This window comes from Eufriesea mexicana, unplaced genomic scaffold (genome assembly GCF_001483705.2).
Source record: "Eufriesea mexicana isolate 0111107269 unplaced genomic scaffold, ASM148370v2 scaffold22879, whole genome shotgun sequence".
Classification (NCBI taxonomy): Eukaryota; Metazoa; Arthropoda; class Insecta; order Hymenoptera; family Apidae; genus Eufriesea; species Eufriesea mexicana.
The window spans coordinates 206,193-230,167 of NW_016929935.1; the positions used below are offsets into that span (position 1 = coordinate 206,193).

Below are 23,975 nucleotides of genomic sequence, written 5' to 3' on the forward strand. Positions count from 1 at the left end.
AGTGCGGCTAATTATTATTTTCCTTTTTTTTTTCTTTGTTTCGGTTCGTCCATAGAATACTCGAACGCACCTCCGCCGCCGCCAAAATCTCAACACTTCAGAGACGACTGCCAAGGTAACGCTACATGCTGATCATATTCTTTTCTCCGTTTTAATTTATTTTCATTCTCTTTTCACACGCCGCATCTCATTTTCTCTCGCTCGCCTTCATTTCCCTCGGAAAATCTCGTTCCTTCTCGCAAGGAACGGGCATCTATCGAGGTCTGCCTATGAAGGATCTAGCCAGACGGTCCGAAGATCTCGCGCTGGCAAATCATGGCCATGAGCGATCGATCGCTTCTTTTCTTTCTTTGTTCCTTTTATTCGTTCCAGGCTGCTCGAATTATTCTCGCGGTGTGCCGCTGTTCGAACGAAACAGAGCATGAAATTTGCTCATTGTGCATGACGTGAAACGCAACCGTTTACGTTAGGGGAAGCGCGCGATTGTTTCGCAACGAATCGGCCAGTGATTCGATTACGAAAAAAGCGCGGGAAGGCTGTGCAGGCACTCGCGAATGGCAAATTGTACGTGCATGATTGTCCACGATTTAGCGGTACAGTACGATTTACTGTAAGCGAGGCGTAATAGTTGCTTCAGACGATTTTCTGACTTATTTGCTAATTTTCTTGGGTCGATAACGAAGGAAACAACGTTCACACGATGGAATGTCTTTATTAAAATTCACTCTCTGGGTTTCTGTGTCGAGCTGAACTCGAAATTTTACTTCCATTCATTTATTCTGATTTTGACATATGAAACATTAATGTATTTTCGTATGACAACTTAATTTGACAGAATTGTGTTGACGGTAGATACGTTATTGATTCGAGAAATGTAAAAGTAGAGTCAATTGTGAACAGCATTTCGAGATATATTCTTAACCTTGAATCGTCTGAAATAGTTCTATCTAGAAGTGATTAGACTAGAAATGAAATTTGTAATATAAAAATTGGATTATAAGGCATTTGAATTAATGTGATCGATAGAAACTTACGTCGTGCATAAATGTTAGTTTATCAAAAGTAATATTGATCGTGATGAAGACATTATGTCTTCAGGTTTTGTAGGATTTATGAAATTAGAGAAACTCCTCCTGATAAGGTCTTGAGCTAATGTTGCTGCATGTTTAGTTAGTTTCTAATTCCGAACTTTTTAATGAAATGTATATTGCATGTAACGTCGTGTGATCTAACTTTGTGATTATTAAAAGTGTTGACTAAAATATTAAAAAAAAAAAAAAAAAATGAGAATACCGTTAAAATCTGTGTAGGAATTAAATTTTAAATAAGATACAGATGGATGAGAAGATAGTGAGGAAAATATAGTAAAAATTTTTTATTATTATTATATATTGATTATTAAATAAAGATAGATATGGTTATTTTTATCATTGTAAATTTTAATATGTATACACATAACAGTTTTTAAAAATTGCACATTTGATGTATTTTTGTATCACGATTATATTGGTTTAGAGACTCAGATGTGTTTAGTTATTTACTCTAAATATTGGAGATAGATTATTTTTCAGTGATTAGAGATCTTACTATTTCTGTATTAATAAATCCTTCAGCAATATTAGAAGCTAAATAACATTTCACATTTTGTGAAACATTAGAATACTTTTTTAAAAATAACTATTTCATATCTTAAAATCGAAGACAATTTAAAAATCTAACACTCTTTTAACCAAATAATTGTGAGTTTTAAATTAAAAAAGAGTATCAGTTTAAAGGTTTGAAAATTTCAGAATTCGACAGTTTAAACATTTGACAACTTGACGTTCTGAAAATTGGAACCTCAAAAGATTCGAGAGTTTGACGATTAAAAAAACTCGAATATTGATAAATTTCAGGAATTCGATAATTGGAGAAGCTGAAAATTGGTCAATTAAAAAGCTCGGGAATTGGGAAACTTGAAAATTCGACAATTGGAAAATACGAGAGCTTGACAATTAACAAACTCGATAATTGGAAAATTGGAAAGATATGCGAATTTGCAAATGAAAAAATTAAAAAATTTTCACATCTGAAGATTTGTCAATTTCGCAATATGAGAATCCAATACAGAAAAATTTTAAAGACCGAAACATCGGTAACCATAAATCTTCCGAAATGAAGATATTCTACCACACGAATGTTGCAAAACCAAAAATTCAAGAAATTAATTTTTCTGCATATTTTCTGCGTTTGCTCTATAATTTTCTACTTTTAACACGTTCGTGATCCTTAAAAGCATTACGCAAGATAAATATTCTTAACAAGCAATAGTCTTAGTCTTACTCAGATTAAGAATGCATTAAAAGTCCATTAACACAGGGATTAACGCGTGCAATACATATGGAAAGAGGGCAATCGGGTGCACAATAACGGCACATATCGCTAAACCGTGTTTTATCATTCCGTTAGTTGATTAGTATGGTTTGCGTTTAACCGCGCTGGGGCATGCCTCATTGTACTCGATAAGTGATCGATGATTTTCCCAAGTTTGTCATCTGCAGTTGTAAGAAACAACGATATACCGGAAGTTCTAATAGGTACTTGCGCTTGACTAACGGAGAGTCAGGGAACTTTCAATGACACGCTGACAGTGCCATGATTTCTCGTCACGAACGACGAAAAGCGTAAAAAGTGAAACGACGATCTCCTATGTCGAATTCACTTTATCGGGAAATAAAATAAATTGCAGCTCGCGTCCGAACGTATTTTAAATAATTAAATATGGAATAATAATTTATTTTTAAATTGTACGAATTAAAGGGAAATTTAAAAATTTCTCATTGGAGAAATTATAAATTTCAGAGAATGAAATTTGTTGAGCTGTGATATTTGTTCCATTCGTTGCATTGGAAGTAGTGTTTCAATGGGAAGTTTAGTGTGATGAATTATTAATGCATTGTGTTGCAAGAGCAGAAGTTAAAGGTTGAGTCAAGTGTTAGGTTGTGTGTCATTAAAACATTATTCTTATTGGCAATTAAATATTATAGATAATAAAATAAGTATTTATTTATATATAAAAATTGGACTATATATATATATAAAAAGAAATTATTAAAAGTATGTGTCCTATGGATATTATAAATTATAGGCGGTTTTAAAATATCAGGGATTAGTAAAACTTACATGTTTTAAAAATTCTCAAAATATTTCAAATACTTCTTAATTTCAATTTTGGTAAAGTTTAATTAACAGAAAAAGAAAATCAGTTATAAGAACAATTATCCCGTGAATATTATGAATTATTATTAACTTTGGAGTATTAATAATCGTAATACGAGTATTAAATAAAATTTTAAAAATGCCTCAAATAATCGAAATATATGCTAAAAATTTTTTAATACGGCAGAAGGGAAAAAGTTATTCGAAAAACAATTCTGCTATAAATATTACAAATTTACGAACCCAAATGCAAATTCGCACGTAAAATTTTTTCGCTACAAAATTATTAAATTTATCTCCCTTATCTGGCTAGTGTGGATTATTTAAAATGCCCTCATATCTAAAATGTTATTCCACGGGAACTTGGCTAATCGAAATGCTTTCCTCGAACGAGGAAACTGATAGAATTGTGTATTCACTGATAGAGTCGAACAATTGCCACTTTGAACTCGGCACATTTGTTCGAATTACATACTAAATGGTAACAATATCCCTTATCTTTAAAAAATAGAAAGAGGAAAATTAGCGAGGAAGAAATATTCGTAGTTTAAAAATACGCGTTTCGTAACGCGAATGCTAGTAGCAAAGTAAAAATAAATTTATAAAAATAAAATATTACCTGATAAAAAATATGACACTCTTCGTGACGTTTTGGGCGTGGAACGTATATTAAGGAGAGATGAATCCTCCTCCATTTTTACAAAAATAAAATTCAGAAGCTGTATCATGTTATATACAGAGAAGTATTACGTGGTTCCAGTGTTAAGAAAGCAGTATGTTTGTTATATTTTTTGACAAAAATAAATTTCTGTATTACGTCACTAAAATCGCTGGAAAAGTCGAATATGACGTTGTAAATTTGTTTTAAATACAGCTTTCGATAATTACACGTCTAAAGCAGTCTTTTTTATCTGATAATAAAAGCAGTACACAAAGGAGGTTTAACATTATTATTTGGTATAATTTTTCAAATAATTTGTGACATTCGTGGCACATAAAAGAAACTTTCAATTTCAATTAATATCTTAACGAATCGAATAATATGAGATGCTAAAGCATAAAATATATACGTATGAATAAGTAATAAATAATAAATCGTATTAATAATAATTCGATAATAATATATAACAATATTACGATAATTGTTGTTAACTAACTATTTATTAGTTAAATGACAAAATTTATAATAGGGAATTAATAAATAAAATTTTAATACAACGATCATATATACAATACAAGTGATAAATATCTTAAAATAAAATACGTTTCACAATTTTTCTCAATATACGAATTTCAAAATAATTTCAAAATCGCGTTGCAAATCTTGCAATTTATAAATACGTCAGAATATAATTATTTCTTTATCGTACATATTCAATAATTGCCAGAATTTTCGCGAGTCGCGTTTGTAACCCGTGGCACAATATATTCGGACATGGTAATATCAAAGTATAATATTTAATATACGCGAGATTTTCGATTTATTAAACATTCGCGAGGATATTGGTCACAACTTGGCGATATTAAACTCCTGTCATTTTTAAATATCTCTCGGCTGGATTTTTCGTGAAAATTCACTCGTTGAACGCCTCTCATTCATTTCACCCACACAGACCTTGACAATAATCAAGCTCGTACATTTAAGTTTGCTCTTCGCTGAAATCACGCTCGCTTGTATGCTGTAAAAGCGAAGCGAGGCATATCACGGAGATATCGATTGTGTACTGTGAGTTATCTAATCTCTGACAAGCGTTTACACCGGCAGGTTCCCCTCGCTTAGGCGACATTTTTGTATATAATCTGATCGGTGCTCGTGCACCTGCGTGCTTATTTATCGCGTATTGGCTAGTTTCCAGTAAACGTAATATTCGTGTTTCTGTTTAGTACTCGAGTGTACCGACTGATAATAAATTCTTAAGAGGGAAATGTTCGTGCAGTGTATAAATAATTTCCGAATCCTCAGATTTTCGAATTTCCGAGTTACCGAATATTCGCGCTTCTAAATTTCAGGGGTTTCGAATCTCTGAATTTTTGAATTCTTGAATTATAGAATTATCGAGATTTCGGATTCTTGCTTCCACAAATTTCTCAATTCCCGAATTTCTGTATTTCACAACACTCGAATATTCGAAATCTCGAATCGGTCGAATTATTATTTTTTTGAATAATCGTATATTCGAATTCTCGTATTTGCCACAGTTCCAAATTTTCGAATTATCGAACTTCGATATTTTCAAACATTCTAGTGTTCGAATCTTTTACCTCGAGAAAAGATAAAGCGATCGCGAATAATTCGCGAATTTTCATTTCGGTAGCAGACACAGCGACAAAGCGATTCACGTGTCGTCGATAACGCGACATTTGTGGAATTCTCCAGCGCGTGTAATCTGTTTACAAATTGGAAATTTCAATTATCGCGTGTCGTGGCGGATACACGTGGCCTTTCGTGCCGCGAATCCCATATCGATAAAATTCTGGAAACGAAGGAGATCACTCGTGCGCGTGTGCCTCGCTGAAAATATCATGAACGTATTAAAATCGCGGAACGGTCGCTGCAAGAGCGTGTAAACATCCAGAGGGTATTTTCGTGCTTCCCTGGAATTAAACAAGTAATTAGTTGCAAAATTGTGCGAGCTGTAAGATACAACGTAGTTTCGAAGTCGGATGCGCTAATTGCTGCCTTATTGCACGATATCGCGCGACGTGGATGCAAAATAATATCGATGAAACGTTCAACCTTGTACACGTCACTTCCAAAATTAAGTATTTCATTTTTCGGACACGTTGAGCCTGAAAATATACCACATTCGATATCGTCTTTACGAAAACAGTCGCAAAAACAGGCGGTACGAAGACTTCTATGGTCTTGGAAATTTGAATATTAAATGTTAGTCCATGGGTGTCACGTGAGTCTTAAATTCTATTTATAATATTAACTTCAAGAATGAAAAATTATTTCTAAATTTTTCTTTATTTAATTTTCTTCGGTATTGCAGATGAGGTCATTTTTAATTACTATGTAGAAAACATAGTTTATTTATTATTTTTATTATTCCTGAAGTTTGTTAAATTTAAAAAATTTTCTTTGGTCTGTCGCTGCTAATTATTTATTCTATATACAGTGTCATATTTTGGTTTGTATCTTCAGCGAGCAAATAAATCTCTCATCTATGAAATAATAATTAAATTGAGCAATAATTATATATTACTCGGTTAATAATGAATTAAAGCAGCTTTCGGTTGAAATGTTCATTGAACAAAAGTGTTCTAAGATTTTAAACTTACTGAGAACACCCAGTTTGAAGTTGTCTTGAGATTGTTTTGAAACCAAAATAGAATTGAAAATCTTGGAAGTCTTGAAATCCTTGAATCTTCTGATACGTCGTAGAACGAAAAGTTAAAGATTTCAAGAATAAAAATAAATCGAGGACAGCAGCTAATAAAATCTCGTTTCTATGTCTTCTGTATTCCAATGTCAATAATTTTAAATTTCTTCGTCAAATTTTCAAGATCATCTAAATTATACGAAATTTTCGAAATCATACGTGCCTCGAATTCCATGAGCAGAATATTTTGAAAATTTTTGTATTTATGTTCAGTGTGTCGTTACTATACACGGATGAAATTGTGGGATTATGACATAACGATGCATAGTCACAATTGTAAAGAAAATATTTACAAAATCTAATTATTGTACATTCGAGTTACCTTCTCATAATTAACACTAGAACCTCATTTCATCTTGATACCCCACTAATTACCTAACCCTGTAACGGTGCATTAGAACTGATAAAATGCAGGCTAAAAGTATGCATCTTTTCAGACTTAATCGCTATTCTTATAAACAATTACCATCTCAAAGTGTGAAATGTACATGTAACATAATGCGAAACAAAACACTCAAACACGTACATATAATTACATGTAATACGTTCTACACGTAGACAGTTAACACTTTAGCAAGTTAATTACAAGTTCATTTCTATATAAAATTAATGGAAATTTTTGGAAAAATAGCATTCTTGAAGATAGATCTTTCTTTTGATTATTACATTTTATTTATGTAGTCTTATTATATTACATTCTTTATTATTGCTAATTTTATTTATTTTAATTTTAATTTTAATCTTCCTTGTTATTGTGTTATATATTTATTATTATTTCAATGGATATTTTCTTTCGACTCATTCGATCAAACGGAGACAAATTTCCTTTTTTCAATGAAATTATTTTGTAGCAACATAAAAATATATATTTTTGTATATAATTTTATGTTATTTATATCTTATATTTTTTTGTAGTAAAATACCATATGCAAAGTAGGATGTGGAACGAAGCAAGTGTTATTTTATATTAGTAAAAGTACTACTATGGTATATTTATATAATAGGGTTCCTTTTTACGCGGTATTTTCTCACATACTTTACAGTTACACGATATTTTGACACGTTTTATTCACTTTTAAGCAATTATTTACATTTACCTACTTTTACTTTTTTTCTTGGTATCGTGTAGGAATATTTTAAATCCCTTCTTCCATAGATATCGTAGTGTACAGTGAAACAGTGTTTGTTTTTTTCATTTTCCTGAAACATATATAGCAAGTGATTATATTAATTGGCTGTTATTTTATAACAAGTTTTACACTTCGTTGCAAATCAATTTTTACATAACCCTTTTTCTACTCTATACATATCCACTGTGTGGAAAGAGACCAAATGTATATACATATCTACTGTGATATATGGTACATAGCTACATAAATATAGACACACCCACATATAATTTATCTATACAAATATATATAAACATTCAAAATTACTTACTATTGTTTAGCATAAATATTTAAAATCACATGGTCAATCACCGATACTCACCACACCGCTAACAAACCGATCACCCACGATCAACCCACTAACCTACCAGCATTCCGCTCAACGATCGTCCCACAAGTCCATGACCATTGCGTTGGTCATGCACGCACGACTGACCTTCGGTACGAATTCGAGTGGTCGAAAATACTGATGACACGGGAGCAAACGTGGCCGTAGACGAAGAGAAGGGAGCGCGAAAAGCCGCGGCAGACGATCGGCTGGTTTCGCGGCAGAAGGCTGGTTGTTAGTCAGCAACGAAGTGCTCGCCACGGTTCGTCGTGGACACGCGATACGTTTATTGGCCGCGTATCATACCGCCGACCACGTTTCTTCCGCGTCTCTTCCTCAACTCTTCCGTCAACGTGTTACCTCGCTGCGCTCGTAGCCAGTGCTACGACTGCTGCGTCGCGCCGATCCTAATCGCGCAGTTTCCACTACACCACCGTTCCCTCGCGTGTGCAAAATTCTCCGGGCTTTGACAGTTCTTCCAGTTATTTAATCATTAACGAGTTGGTTCAGATCGATCGTGTACTTTCAGCTTTTTTCATTTTTTATGGTTTTTTATTTTGTCGTTGATTCGTTGGGAAGGTTTGGGTTATTTGGATTTTTTTCTGGGGTGCAGGGATTGAAATGTTTTTAGACTTGCTCTTTGGGGATGGTTTGGTGATTTTAATGTACAGAAATGCGGGAATTCGAAGGGAAGTGTGACAATTTTTGGCTAATTGTTACGATATTGCGAAGGTTAGAGTTATATTTCTGAGAATTCGGAATATTTTTTATTTTTTGGGAGGATTTTTGGAAGAAAATGACGTGTACATTTCCAAATAATTCTTAGCCTTCTCGGTAATCTTTTGTTTTAATTATTTGATTTTACTACGAAGATTAAAGTTATATTTCTCAGAATTTGTTTTCAATTTGTTACTACTTGATTTTGTAATTTTAACCTAATAATCACGTGGGATTTCAAAGAAATGTGTAATGTGCGTCTTTGAATAATTCTTAGCTCTTACAAGTGGATTTAAATTGCTTGTATTTTTCTCGAATTTTGGTTAATTATTGTCGTCAAGGTTAGGGTTATATTTCTGAGAACTTGAGAACTTCTTAAATCTGTTACGTAATATCTTTGTGATATTCATGCAGTATGAAATTCTCAGAACATGGAAATATGGGAAAGTATCTTGTATTTTTATTTAAATAATTCTTAGTTTCTGTAAATGCACTAAAATTACTTATATTTTCGAGAAAATAATTATCGTTGTACCGATTAGGATATTTCTAAAAATTTTTTAATTCTTATATTTTATTCATAAAATATATAATTCTCTTAATTTCCATACAGAATTTTACAAGAAAATCTCGTCTCTTTTTAAATAATTCTTACCTTCGTCGAGTAAATTAAAATTGTTCATATTTCTGTAACAATTTTTGGTTAACTATTATATAGATCAATGTCATATTTCCGATAACTCGATAATTCCTTAAATTCGTTTTAAAACTGACGTCACGTATAGTTTTAAATAATTCATACCTTCCTAATCAAAATAAGTTACATTTAATCAACAACCTCAGATTGGTCATTACCTTGCACGTTAAAACTGTATTGCTTCAAACTCAAGAATTTTTATTCCTCGCGCTACATTTCAATAATGCTATACTATAATATACTATAATATTAAATCGTCGTATTTTAAACTTAAAATTAAAAAAAAAATTTTTAAAGAAAGATTATTGTGGTTACAGAGTGAAATATTCTTCGTTTAAACGAAGATCGAGCGAATGAAATCCTTTTGAAGTGCAGTATCGACTATGTAAATAAGTGATGTCACGTGATAAGTGGAAGTGGGCTAGTGAATGAAGTTCTTGAAATTCTGTCGGGGTTCCGAGTCGGTTATGGTTGTAAGAACCGTGGGGGGACAGTTTTATCGTGTACGGTGATCGGATAACACGAAAGGTGTTACGGTAAAAGAAATCGGACGTGCATGTCGGATTATAAATAGGTATGAGGTTCCGTTTAAATATGGTGAGTTGAAGGATGGCTGAAGTTTTCGAAGGAACGCGTGCAAGGTCATCGACGAACAACGTCTCCAGAGTTCAACATCTATACCTTGAATCTTAATTACGAACTTGTGCGCGAACAGAGGCTTTTCGAGGCTTCGTATGACAAGTTTATACGGGGGAATTTAATGGGAGAGACACGTGACGAAATTGCGATCGATGGTGCAGGGATTCGATGAATTTTCTTCCCTCTCATAGCTCTAATTTCTGGCATGTTTTGAAGTCCAATGGAAAATCACGAGTCCCCCTAAATAAATTATTCTTTTACAAGTGTCAACCGCGAGAAGGACATCTTTGTCAATTTTTGAAAATTTCGTTAATTATTGCTTTTAACTTTAATTATTCTTTGGAAGTGTCAGTGTTAATTTGTGTCAATTTTATAAAATTATTACTCGTAGATCTTTTTATTCCTATAGAGTTTGATTTCTTTTTAAATAAAAGATAATCTTTATCGATTGTGTAAAATTATTGTTCTTAAATCAAATTATTTTTTTGGAGTGTGTTAATTTAAAACAGAAAGTTTGACTGTCCTTTTAGATAAGATTATTCGTTTGGGAGTGTTGGTTTAAAGGAATGAAATTTTTGATAATTTTGTAGACTGATTATAAAAATTATTACGAGTCATTTCTTCATTTATAAATGAAAGGTTGATATCGATAAGAAATATCAATTTATGCGGAAATTCGAGCCTGGAGGCTTTTATGTTTTTATATTTTATATTTTATATTCTTCCATTTTAAAAATGGAATCATCGTGGAATGGAAAAATTTAATATTGTAGTTCGAAGAATTTTCAGAGCCTCAGTTTAGTTTAATGTTTGCGTATAATTATACATGCTATTAAGTAGCAGCTATATTGACCTTTATTTTAATATTATACTTAATAATTAACAAATATTTAGATACACCAAAGTGTTAAGTACTTAAACGTAAATTTAATTGACGGATCATGTTTATTTCGTTCGAAGGTGTATGTATCTTGACCTTCGAAGATACTGCGATTCAAAAAACAATTCTTAAGATAAAATATCTGTATTTACTCACGATATTTCATAGTATGTCCTCATAATAATATTTACCTGATACGCTTATTAATTACTCGATAAATAATGCCTATATCATACCAGATTTATGTTATAAAATGGAAGCAAAATAAAAAAAAATTTCATTGCTGTGTTATAATAGCGTCTGAAAACATGATTCAAATTTGGTTTTCTTCAGTTGAGAGAAGAATATTAAAATCTCGATTCTTCAATTTTCATCGTAAAAAGAACTGTGAAACAATTTACAAGTGCTACAGTTCCAAATAAAATTGAAAGACATTTTTCGCGTAGCAATCTTCTCACTCGAAAGCTTATCAGCTTTCTAAAAATATCAGTAATCCATATCTTATCTTCATCACCTTCTTCAAAAGAATCCGAAGCATTTCGAGTCACCGATCACGAGTCATACCAACCAACGCAATTCATTTCTACCGGTTCGAAAATTCCGTATAATAAGCGTACCACTGGTTTCCCAATTATCCCAACTGTAGCAACAGCAGCAATGAAGATTCTTCGATCTCTAATTACCATTAAGATCCACGTGGACAATGGCACGGCGTGGATAAAAACGACCGAAAGAAGCGGTTCGTTAGAGCGGCTTGTAATTCACGGTGAAATCGCTGCTTCATAGAGAAAAAAGTCTGCGACTAGGGAACAAACAGCTCGGCGAGAGGTGCTCGGGGCTGGCGTTGCTCATTTGAATAGAATACGGGTTATGAGCGTGCGGGCAACACCTTTCTCAAAGGAAGATCCCGTAACGAAGTAACCTCGTCGAGCGTTTGATTGAAGTAGGCGCGAAACTACAAATAGGTTGTCGAACATTTCCGCTTCGAACGAGGGTGCAAGCGGTCGCGATCACTTCCGTTTCCACCCTACTCGCGCGATCCTCGCGAGGAGCGGAGGAGCTGATTTCGGAACGAGCGGAGAGGAAGTGTTACCAAGACGACTCGTTACGTTCTACCCTGTTCTCCATCTTTCCTCGCAAATCGATATTGCCTACTCTTCCTGTGCGGATTATCGTGCATCTAGAATGATGAGACGTGACGTTTTCCTTTTCTTTTTTAAATCTTTGATTCTTTATTTTTTCGAGGTTTTGATTTTGGGAAATTTATTTATCGATGGATTGTGAGAGATTGAATGTCAACAGGTATCGAGAATTTATTGATTGATGGTCGTTAATCGATATTGACTAATTTCTTGATGAATTATCTTGAATGAACTGTGATAAAATATGATGCTATTTTCTTTTGTTGAATTCAATTTTTGGACGAGATTTTGATCCTGTGGAAATTTATTTATCGAAAAATTGTGAGGAATCGACTGTTAATGGATGTTGAGAATTTATCAATTGATAATCGTAAATCGACATTGGTAATTTTCTTGAATAATAATTATAGCGAAATAATTGTAGGACTGCCATTATTTCTTATAATTTATGTCATGGTTATATTGTAATAATCGAGGGATTATTATAATTTTATATATAATTATAATTATATATATATGCGATTGGTTGTCCATAGCTGGAAGGCAATTATGTAATAGTGCGAGTTGAAAATATACCGTTGCACGAAATTTGGTTACGTGGAGTTCTTTTTTTGATCATATAGAAAATCGTCCATCGTAAATCTCTATTACCTACTTTCTTAATGTATTATCGTGTCTAGAGTATGCTGAAGCATGACGGTTTCTTATGTTGCATTCTTTTCTTACCAGAGTTTTTCTTCGTATGGTAATTTGTTCATTGAGATATTACAGTATTATATTGTAATAATTAGATAAGTATAATTACTTGTCGATAGGTGCAGAAAATTTATGAGGCGTTTTGAAATGGAAGTGATTTGTAGTGAAATACAAAATAATAATTTCTAGGAAAATTGAAATATACATCCAAGAAGTTCTTTATACAAACATCCTGCAATTTGTCATAATTATTATTGCTAATAAATCTACTAATAATTCTTAATTTCTAATCTATAATTTGTAACTGTATAAAAATTACTTTGATAGCTGTAATTTCTAACTGGATAGAGAATTTTCTTCAAAAATCGATATTCTTTTATCATAATTATTACAATTATTATATGTACTAATAATATGGAATTATATATTCTGATTTGTAATTATACAGTACAATTGTACATATATCAATTTGACAAAGGAAATCTCTAACTCGATGCAGAACTTACTCGGAAAATTTCTGCAATTATGATTTGTAATACGATACAAATTTCTTCGTTTGATCGTTGTTGCAGAGAAATCCGTTGGAAAACTGAGTCGGTGTGTTTTCGTGTCTCGTTAACAAGAGTTTCTAGAAACTAATTTGTACGTGAGTCGATTCGCAGAGATTCGTTTCCCTTTTCGAGGCAGCTGTTTCTTCATCCAGTCAGCCAATTAAACTAGCCAAGGTGTGATCAATTGTGTTTATCAACAACGCCGTGGGGCGTGTTTTCGTTGTGTAATTAGGTATATTAATTAAAATCCTGTCGATCAATGATCAGGCCACGAAGTTTTACAGAGGCTACTGGTTTCTCAACCAAAACACACTTTCCATTCCTTCTCGCTGATCATCACGCGATTAATTCTGCACTTTATCGAAAAGTACCGACTGCCAGGTTTCACCAAATGAATCTCTTTGTATTGTTTAAGAAACTGAACTCCGGAAAATAATTTTTCTTTCCTAATATTCTTCATTTCTAACTCACGACCTGTAATTGTTGAAAATAATTAGAATACAATTAAATATGAATGAAATAATTTTATATATAAATTGAATAATATAGAGTATAACAGAATATACAGAATATATAGAATATATTATTTAATTTATTCCTCTATTAATTTCATCAATTATTTAATTCATATTTAGTGGAATAGTATTCATATTTAATTTAATGAAATGTATAATGGAATAACAATAATTTGATCCTATTATATTCTATAATATATTATATTATGTAAGGAATATTTAAAGCTTTGTTAAATATGTTAAATACAGTTTCAGAGTTTATAATTTAGTAAAAATATAGTTTTATGGTTTGGAGTTGCATTTGAATATATTTTTGCAGTTTAGAAGATTCTTATTGTTCTTGGAAGGACATGAGAGTGTTAGACAAGATTCGTATTAAGATGAAAGAAAGAATTATAATGAATTTTTCCTGTTTCGTTTGTTTTGTAATTTATTCTTTCTAGTAGCTTCCTAGATATTGGTTGCAGATCGTAATTAGTTGAGTTTAATCTAGGTCACAATGCATTTATGGAAGAATATACAGTAGACTCTAGAAAGTTATATTTTAGTCATTTCATTTTTCCTTATAATTAAACATCGAAACTCCATTACAGTCTCTAACATATTTTATTACAAACTTTATTCAAACGTGTAATGATACTCATCATTTTCTTATACTTAAGAGTAATTAAAAATTCTCGGATATTTCTCTAATATATAATAGATGAACCACTTGGCATAACCACGTCGATTATCTTTATTGTTAATAACTTGATTAGTAAATTAATTTTATATTATTAATAAGTTAATTTTTTCTGTTTCTAGTGATAAATTGTAGTTACTATTATATAACATAATTAATTTCAGGAAAATCTAATGCTGTCTCAAAGATTCATTTATGTCCTATCATCTACAATTCAATTAGAATAATTTTATATCGATTCTCTAATAATTAGAGATAATAATGCTCGGTTCAAATGATCCACCCTGTAGAATATTTACATACACCAGTGAAATTACTCCTTTTTCCTGGAGTATACTCGACATCTACACGATTCACAGCTCTCTAACAGTACATCTCTCTCAGAACATAGACAATGATTTTTCTTTCCATAACTTTCTACCAATGTCCCATTTAGGATATATTCGATCCTCGATTTTCCGCATTTCCACGTCCACCAATTGAATCTTTGAAATGCTCAGAAACACCGAGGAAAGTTATTAACGTGTCGGGTCGTATAACAGGAATCGTTTTCGAATCCTTTTCCTTCAAACTTGAACTCTTTCAGACTACTTGCCATTGAAGAGGAGCACCCATGCGTGCACTGGGTGCCTTGTCTCTCGGCTTGTTTCTCACTCGCTTCGTTGAGGAAAGATATAACCGTTTTCTAATTATGCTTTTGATTTATCTTCGCTTTTGCCGTCTAACGATGGAAACATTCGGTCATACGAAAATGCGATAGCCGCGTATTGCGAACTTCCGGAGGCTTCTTATTAGATCAGAGATCCTCGTTTGCTGCGCGACAACCGTGACGTTGCTTGAACACTTCGTTTCGAGGGAAATCGCTCTTATTAGTTTATATTCGAAATAAATGAAAACTGATAAAGTAACAATTCTTTTTCCTACCTATGAATATTCCGCTGAAGATCGTTAATAACGGGAATTAATGAGTTATTAATGACTGTTGATTAGCCATTAATGTTCTTCGTATTTATTCCTGTATTACAAGTCGAATGTGAAATTCGGTAGTTGCACAAATGAGAAAGATTTTTAATATTTACTATTTTATTTATTTATATATATATATATATATATATATATATATATTACGTTTTAAATACGGATTTATTTGTTATGTTAAACATAATTTTATAAAATTAATAGATTATTGTTGAATATAATTTTATATATTTAACGTAATAGTATTAGGCTTATCGAAGAACGTACTTTGATTTGTTTCGCATACGTTATGGAAATTTTTTAGGCTGAGAGAGAATGAGACCTTTTCTATAAAGTCTCTAATTTTGCATATCTACTGAGGATAAATTGCATATTAAAAATAATATGAGAAATGTTGATATATAGAAGAATATTAAATGTACAATTCTAGAGTAGATATTTTTCTTCGAAAGAAATAATCATAATCCATACTTTAAAAATAGCGTACAGATCGACCTCGTTTGAAGTATTAAACATGTTGACATCATATTGCATTCAAAACATCACGTGCATCTAATCTATTTATAAACATTTTCCGTGTGTTAAATTTGGTTCCTTGGAATAAATTCTTTCGATCCTACAATAATTGTCAAATATCTACATTATAAATGGATTTTTCTAATCATAGAAATTCAATTAACGTTTAATTATTCGAGCAATCAATCAAAGTTCATTTAATTTATCGATGAGTACATTTAAAGTAGAAAAATACTATAAATAAACTCAAGTATTTTTAATCTTTTTAATAACTGAATTATTAACTAATTAAATATCAATACTTTCATTTCCCTTTAAAATTATATTAATTTTTCATAATTCATTTTCATTACGAAGTAGGTTAACGACCTCGGTTTCCTGGTAGTATCGAATATTATAAACTAAGGAAAAATCTAAATTAACATCGACTGCCGCGTGAGTGTTAGAAAATAAATTCTCTCTAATTAATGATGGAAATGTACCTGTCTGGTGAGGCGAATTTCAATTAACCGTGATTATAAATTATAAAATGGATATCACATTCCTCGTTGAATTGGAAGCAACGTAATTATAACTTCAATTTTAAATCAACTAACCGTTGATAATAAGATTTCAATTACCTTGAGGTAAAAGTTAATTGAATCGTTCTGTGTATCAGATTACTGATATTTGTAAGCTCCTAAATTACGAATAGATCACGAATTATGATTACCAACGTCTCTCTCTATTTAAACGATAAAGCGATCGTAAGAAATGACTGAAATTTCCACAAACTTCCAAAAAATCGTCCTCGTATAAACTTGTCATACATACGAGTCATTAGTTAGAGTATACCTTTACTTGCAAGAATTTTTATTCGAGTAAATCGAGTGGGTGTGACACAGAGACCTCTAACGACTAGCGTTATGCTGGAACAATGAAAGATTCCTCGAAAGAATCGAAAATGTCAAACACAAGTTTGCCTCGCGTCGACGATCTAGAGAAGAGTCCCCAGTGGACCAGTCTCACCAATGAGATCAACGATCTAGAGAAGTTGTGTCATCTGAACAACCATCGTCACTTTAGACGTCATCCACTAAGATGCAACTATCACAGATATTCCATGCCTCAGATGCAAAAAGCTACGTCAGTTTGGATAGAGCCTAGCAGTGACCTGAACGAGGATTTTCAAGCGAACGACTTCTGCAAGCCAAACTCTGTGGAGACGTATCGCTGGAGCTGGAGACCAAAGACAGAGTTCGAGAGAACTTATTTCTTCGACGACTACAGCCAAGAAAATTTGCATTACGAACCCCAGAAACGTTACAGTCCACTCTCCTACAACGAATCCTTGAGCCAGACTGTTGACAGTCAGCGATCTAATGGGTATCAGAGTCGACAGAGCTCGTCGGTTCGATCAGATCGATCACGAGACTCCTTCAACGACGACAAATTTGCCCACGTGTACAACAGGATCTACGACAACGAGCCTCCCTATAGCGGAACCAGAGAAAGGCTGCACGAGATCTTCGAGCGCAACAGATACCTGAGAAGAAAGTTCTTTGCCAGCATGCCGGACAACGAAGCGACCAGCTATGTCGGTGACTTTCCCAAGGGATTCGAGAGCAAAAATCCCAACACGGTGTCGAAGTACAGCGGATTCGGGAGCACCGAGACGATCACCAGTCAAAGCAACCAGTCGTCCATAAGTAGCAACGATAGGAAGTCTAGGTGTCAGTTGAACGTCACGCCCGAATTGGCGGAGGAAGAGGCTTGTAGCGGCGATTACTCTCATCGAAGCAATTATCCAAAGAATGGTTCGATGACCGTGAGTCATATGGAAGGGGGGCGGATCATGTCGACGACGAAGAATGGAAAGTTATTGGTGAACATGGTGCCACGAGACGAGGTCTACGGGACTAAGGAACCAACGAGCATGCGCGAGACGATTTCTGGGAAAAATTCTAGTCTGGACGACAGATTGTTACCTGACCAGGAGTTCCATTCGCCGAACAATTCGAAACACGACTCGGATAATGCGAAAGAACGAAGTAGCAGCAGTCAGTGCACGCCGAACCCGCGTGTCTGTTACGATCACGCGAGTTCGAAGGATGAGAGTGAAAACGAGAATAGAGAACGTGAGATTAACGTTAATGACGGAACAGTCGATCAATTTTACTCGGATTCCCAAGTGGATGCGAAGCATGTAACAGTCGAAGTACCTGAACCGTGGCAAGAAACTGACAGGAACAATTCGAAGTCTGCGATATACGACACCTCGGGTGAGGACCAAAACCAAGATGTCTACGTTCGAACTCTGAAGGAATCCGACGATCTCAAATACTCCTTTAGGATCCAAGACAACCACGAATCAAGAGAAACTGTCATAGACTCGAATTCTGCCCCTGAGGCCAACAAGTCATGTACATCTCCATTCTACGAAGATGAGAATTCGATCAGAGACGATCTCATCTCCAAGACGACACCAAACGAATGGGATTCTTTGCAGGATCTGTGCAAGTCCCTACCAAATCTGTCCTTCTACGCAAACACACCCAGTACCTCGCCTCGTAACAATCTCGCGAACATCTCGAGAACGAATCCATCCTTCAAATATGATCCCATGTTAGGCACCAAATCCGAGTTATCGATGAACATTCCGAACACGCGAGACAGACAAAAGTCCAATGACATCCACAGATACTTTGCGTCTCAGATCGACCTGTCCAACTCCTTCCACGAACCAAACAGTCTAACCCTGCGCAGGGTGAAGATAGCCAAAGTTCCTCCACCTCTGGACCTATCCAGGGTGAACGAGAGATACGAAGAGGCAGAGGCCGTCGAGAGAAAGCAGCTGAACACGAAGTCACAACAGGTGAACGTGTCTCTCGTCAGAAACTACGACTGCCCTCTGGAGGGTCAGGCGACGATCATCAAGGAGGAGTGTTCCTCCGACGACAACAGAAAGGACTCAAGTCACAAACGCGAGAAGTCTTCTCGGAATACTTCTTCCAGCCATCGAAACGAGTGGCGTACGAGCACGTTAGCTGAACTTGGCAACTACCAGCGGAAAGATAATCTGGATCAGTGGAAACAGACGACGAAGGATCGCTCATCCGACCAGCGAGCTTTAGGCAAATCTTGCGGAGATCTAGCGGCGATGGAGGACCTACAGTCGCCGCAGCTGGTGAACAATTACAAGAATTCGATGATCGATCTCGGAACGAGTGGTTCGGCGGCGAATCTCGCGCAGGGTGCACAGGTGGCTCAGCTGGAGGCGTTTCGGGAGAGATGTGGCAGGGACCCTCTATCCGATCACGTGAATTCGATCAGCGGACCTCAGGCTGGGAGCGGAAGCACGCTTCCCTCCGTTTACGGGCCGATTCCGTACAGTCAGTAAACATGCGCATAATTTTCTTGAAATAATTCTCTTCCTGCTATAAATATCCGAGGTGCCGTTAGGATCACGTTGTGCATCTCCTCTTTTTGCTCTCTTTTTCGACCGCTGCTTTCTTATCGTTTACCGCTCCGCGTTTAGAGAAGGTTTCGCGGTCGCGGGTACGTTCACTCGTGAGAATGAAGGTGTAGTATCGGGCAGGGAAAAAGTGTTGCCTAAACGATCGGGAATGATGACTCTCGGGATTTTAAATGTACAGGCCGATCAGACGTGGGAAGCTGCTCCGTTTATCGCTGTTGTTTCGTTTACTTTGACGAGCATTCGAGTTTCACATATTTGTATTCGTTTAGATCAGCTGTTATTATTATTGTTGTTGTCATCACGGGGATGGATATATTCCTGTAAAATGGAAAAATTTTGGAATAATTTGTATGGAAGTTGGATATCATTTTTGACGGATTATGATCAACTTTGAAAGATTTTCGTGGTATCGTAGTTATTGATGATTTGATAATGAATGTTGAAATTGTATCGAATAATGATATCATAGTGGTATAATATTAGTATAATAGTAACGTGTTTAGTGCTTCTTGCTGTGAAACATCTTGTAGCAAAGGTACATAATTGACATTGAACCTACCACGTTTTAAAAGATCGTTTATGAACTTTTGATTAAAAATTCTACTCATAATGCACATATAATCAGCTTTTTAATATCTTCTCTTACTTTATTCTCCTTGAAGTTTTCCTTCTTTCATTTTTTTTGATCTACCTATCATTTGATCGCTCATGGTAGGTTTAATGATAATATAAAATTTGATTCGGTAGTATCAACTACGAGATATTTCATACTGTTTCCTTTCTCTTCTTTTATTAATATAAAATTTGAAGAAATTTTTCTCTTCTCTTTAAACTTTAAATTTGTGGTATTAAATGTAAAACTTGCTTAATTTTCTTAAGAGAAAATGTTAAAAAGTCGTAGTAAGACCTCGAGAAACCATTTTCTCCGGTTTCATCCATGTCTAAAGATCTAAAAACCATTTATCAAGGTAAAATAATTTGATCGAATTTTCAGTAGATCCGAAGAAATATTCAGAGAAATATTTGAAACGCAAACATTTTCCAATCGTGATTTCTTTATTCCATTTAGCACATTTGCTATAAGTTTGAAAGAACAGAAATTCCGTCATGCTATTTTTCAAATGTTTCAATGAAACTAGCGAGTTAATCGATCATTCGTGTTGCGGTTGCTTTTCTTTCATATGTAGATATATAAGAGTTGGTATTGAATTAGTCATGCTGTATCATTGTTAGTTTCTTTCAAACAGAATTTTATACTTAATGCAATTGCTTTCGTATATTCAGGAAAGTTGTTCGTCGAAATAGCTAAAAATGGAAGCAACTGTACTCCGTTTCAACACGGTTGAGAAAATAAATGTAACCATGATGGTGAAATATCTTACAGCTGGTCAGGGATTCATCAGACCGAGACGCATCGATCGTTTACACGTAATTTGTATCACTAGCTTTCTCACTTTTTCTCTTTTAAATCTGGACATGCAATTTCGCCGGCCATTTCAATTTTGAGCTTGTCAATATTTAATCGCGCATTTCGAGATCACATGCTCGGCATAGTGACCTAAGAATTTAACGTCGATCGTGTTCTCCTACTTTTTCTTATTCTTGAGGTTAACCACAATTTCTATGTATTTTCATGACTACTGTCGTGTATAAGAAAATTTCAACATGATAGAAATTATAATGTTCCGTTACATAAATAATAATATTCCATATTTAGCGATTTTAGCAATCTTAAATTTGATCTTGCTTTGGAAAGATCAAAAGGAGAAAAAAGAAAAGAAATGAAAGAAACCAAACGGAAACAAGAAATTGGTAATTAAATTTTACATTTTGATTATAAATTTTACAAATTGATGTAAACGACATCTAGTCCCCTGTCAATTGCAAAGCGATAAACATAAGCTCAATTAATGAGAGTACTTTCCATTATTCCGATTTAGAGAAATTCACGATAATCGGTCATTGGTATAATAAAATTTCGCATAATCGACGTTCTACTACCAATCTTCTCAATTTTTTCTAATTAGCAACGGATAATCGCTCATCGACTGCAAGGGGTTAGACATAACCTCAATTAGCGAGTGTAGTTTCCTTCGTGCGATTTGAAAGAATCCGTAATAATCGGTCATTGGTAGAACAAAATTGCGCATAATCGACATTCTATTATCAATCTATCTAATTTTTCTAATTAACAACGGATAATTGCTCGACGAGTGCAAAGAGTTAGGCATAACCTCATTGTCGGTTATATAACAACTGTAGCTTCTGTTTGAGCGATTTGGAAAAAGCTGTACCGAGCTAGACCGGCCAATGTAGTACAAAGGGTTAATGAAACGACAAACGATAAATTACCCGTCGAAGCTGCAGAAGCTCTGACCGACGCTTCAGCTCGGTGAGCCTAGGTATAGGTAGCGTGTGCCTAGCAATGAGCCAACGTCGACGCTCGTTAGCAGACGCAAGCGCAACCCGCGTTCCCTCTCGCGTTCGCCAAGGCTGGCCAGCAGTTGCATACGCTTTATCAGTCGCGTGATCTCGCTGCGCCCTGGCGGATACACGCGTGCCGCGCGCGTGCTTTCGTTGCGTCGAATTTGCCAACAAATTCGCGTAATCGTTTGGACATAGGTGTTCTTTCTTGCGAATGGTTGAGGTGAGGATTTGAGGATGGGTTTAAGTGGTTCACGCTAGTACCATTTGTTTTGGTGTACGTGCTGGTAATTATGGGGGTGCTTTTAATCGAAAATTTACGAGACATGATTTTATCGTTTATTTCGCGTTGCATTCGTGTATGTAATTGTTTTGAATTATTTTTGTAAAATAGCTAAAAATCGAAATTGAAATGGATCGAGTCTTTCACTTTGTTAATAGACCAGAAAGAATGATAATATTCGTTTATTTTACCTTGCGTTGAGTTCACATTACATTCTTGTAAATTTATTTTTGTATAGTAGCAGAATATTAAACTGTTTGAGAAATTGAGCTTGCGGCTTCGTCGTAATTAATTTTTTAATCTGAAATGTAATCAAATCGCGATATTTTTAATATTTTGTAATGAAATAGGTATATAATTCATATCACTTTCATAATTACAGGCACATGTGTGTTTTACCTCAAATTATAGTAATTCATCGATTTTTCTGTTATTTCGTACTTCATGATTTTATTTCCCTTTTCTTTGTATTTTTGTTTTCTTTTTGTGGTTGTATGGTATTAATAGTGTTCATCCATTTAAATGTCTGTGTTCCGTGATAATAGGGTTGAGTTACGAATGAACCAGTTCCCAAGGTGTCGAAAGTAACATTTAGGAATATCTGTTTAATTTGCAAGGACGAATTTCGTTTGGTAACTACTTAAGAGTTCTTTTTAGTAATTTAGTAATTAAAAATAGTTAATTTAAATTAATGTTGATTACATTACATTCAGTTATTTGTTAATTGTTAATTTTTGTACAATATTTATCGTATTTCTTATGCACGCACATTATAGCAAAAATCCTTCCTTTTCTAATATTTATTTAATAGTTATTGTGATTCACAATATTTAATTATTATAGCAACACTTTCAAAAACTTTTTATATTTTCACGAAATAGTATGCGATATATATATATTTCAAGCAGTGTTTACATACGTATGTATAGTAATTACGGAATTACGCAATATTATGAAACCGGCAAACAATGTGTTAACAAATTACGTATTATTGTACATCAAAGAATTTTTATATAATGACAAAAGCAACTATTCTGATATCGAAATTTTGACAAACTAACTGAACATTAATATGGTACTTTGAATACACGTATCAAAGAAAACTATAGTGAAAACAATATGTCCAAAACCGAAATAGCATTTACAAATTCTGTAGGTTCTTCAACTCATTGTTTCACGCATAATAACATCGTTAAGATTATTACCTTCTCATTGACGCAAATCATTATTTCCATATGGAAAAATCGAGCCGTATTACCTTTGTCTCGCTATTGCACCTTTTTAATAAAACGTTATTAATTTCGAAACGCGTAGCCTGCTTTCATGAGTTATACAATAAACGTTGAGAGCGATTAAATCAAAACGAGGAGAAACGTTTTTTGCGAAAATGGGTCAACAGTCGATTACAGAGCTTTAGAAATATTCGTGCATTTGCGATCATCCCTTTGATTGCTCTTCGTAATTAAAGCACTGTAATCATAACAATTTCAAAACACATAATATCTGACTAAAAAATCGACTTCAACGTGAAAAATTATTTTTCATGTTGAACGCCTTTACAGATCATTAACTTTTTACACGGTAATTTGAAAATTACATGTAATTGGTCATAGAAATATTCCAACACACGTACAGTATCATTAGTATCATAACTATTATAAATATTATTCTCTGTATAGTTATATTGCTTATTTTCTAGTATCATTTTCTAATAATA

At 34.0% G+C, this 23,975-nt stretch overlaps 1 protein-coding gene across 1 annotated transcript in view; it reads left to right on the forward strand.

The window, feature by feature from the left end:
- The window catches only part of CAP (Cbl-associated protein), a 205,044-nt gene that overhangs the window by 167,528 nt on the left and 13,541 nt on the right, over window positions 1-23,975 (forward strand). Inside the window, exon 26 of the mRNA XM_017909794.1 lies at window positions 56-115. Coding sequence (XP_017765283.1) covers window positions 56-115 — 60 coding nt within the window. The remainder of the gene's footprint in view (window positions 1-55; window positions 116-23,975) is intronic.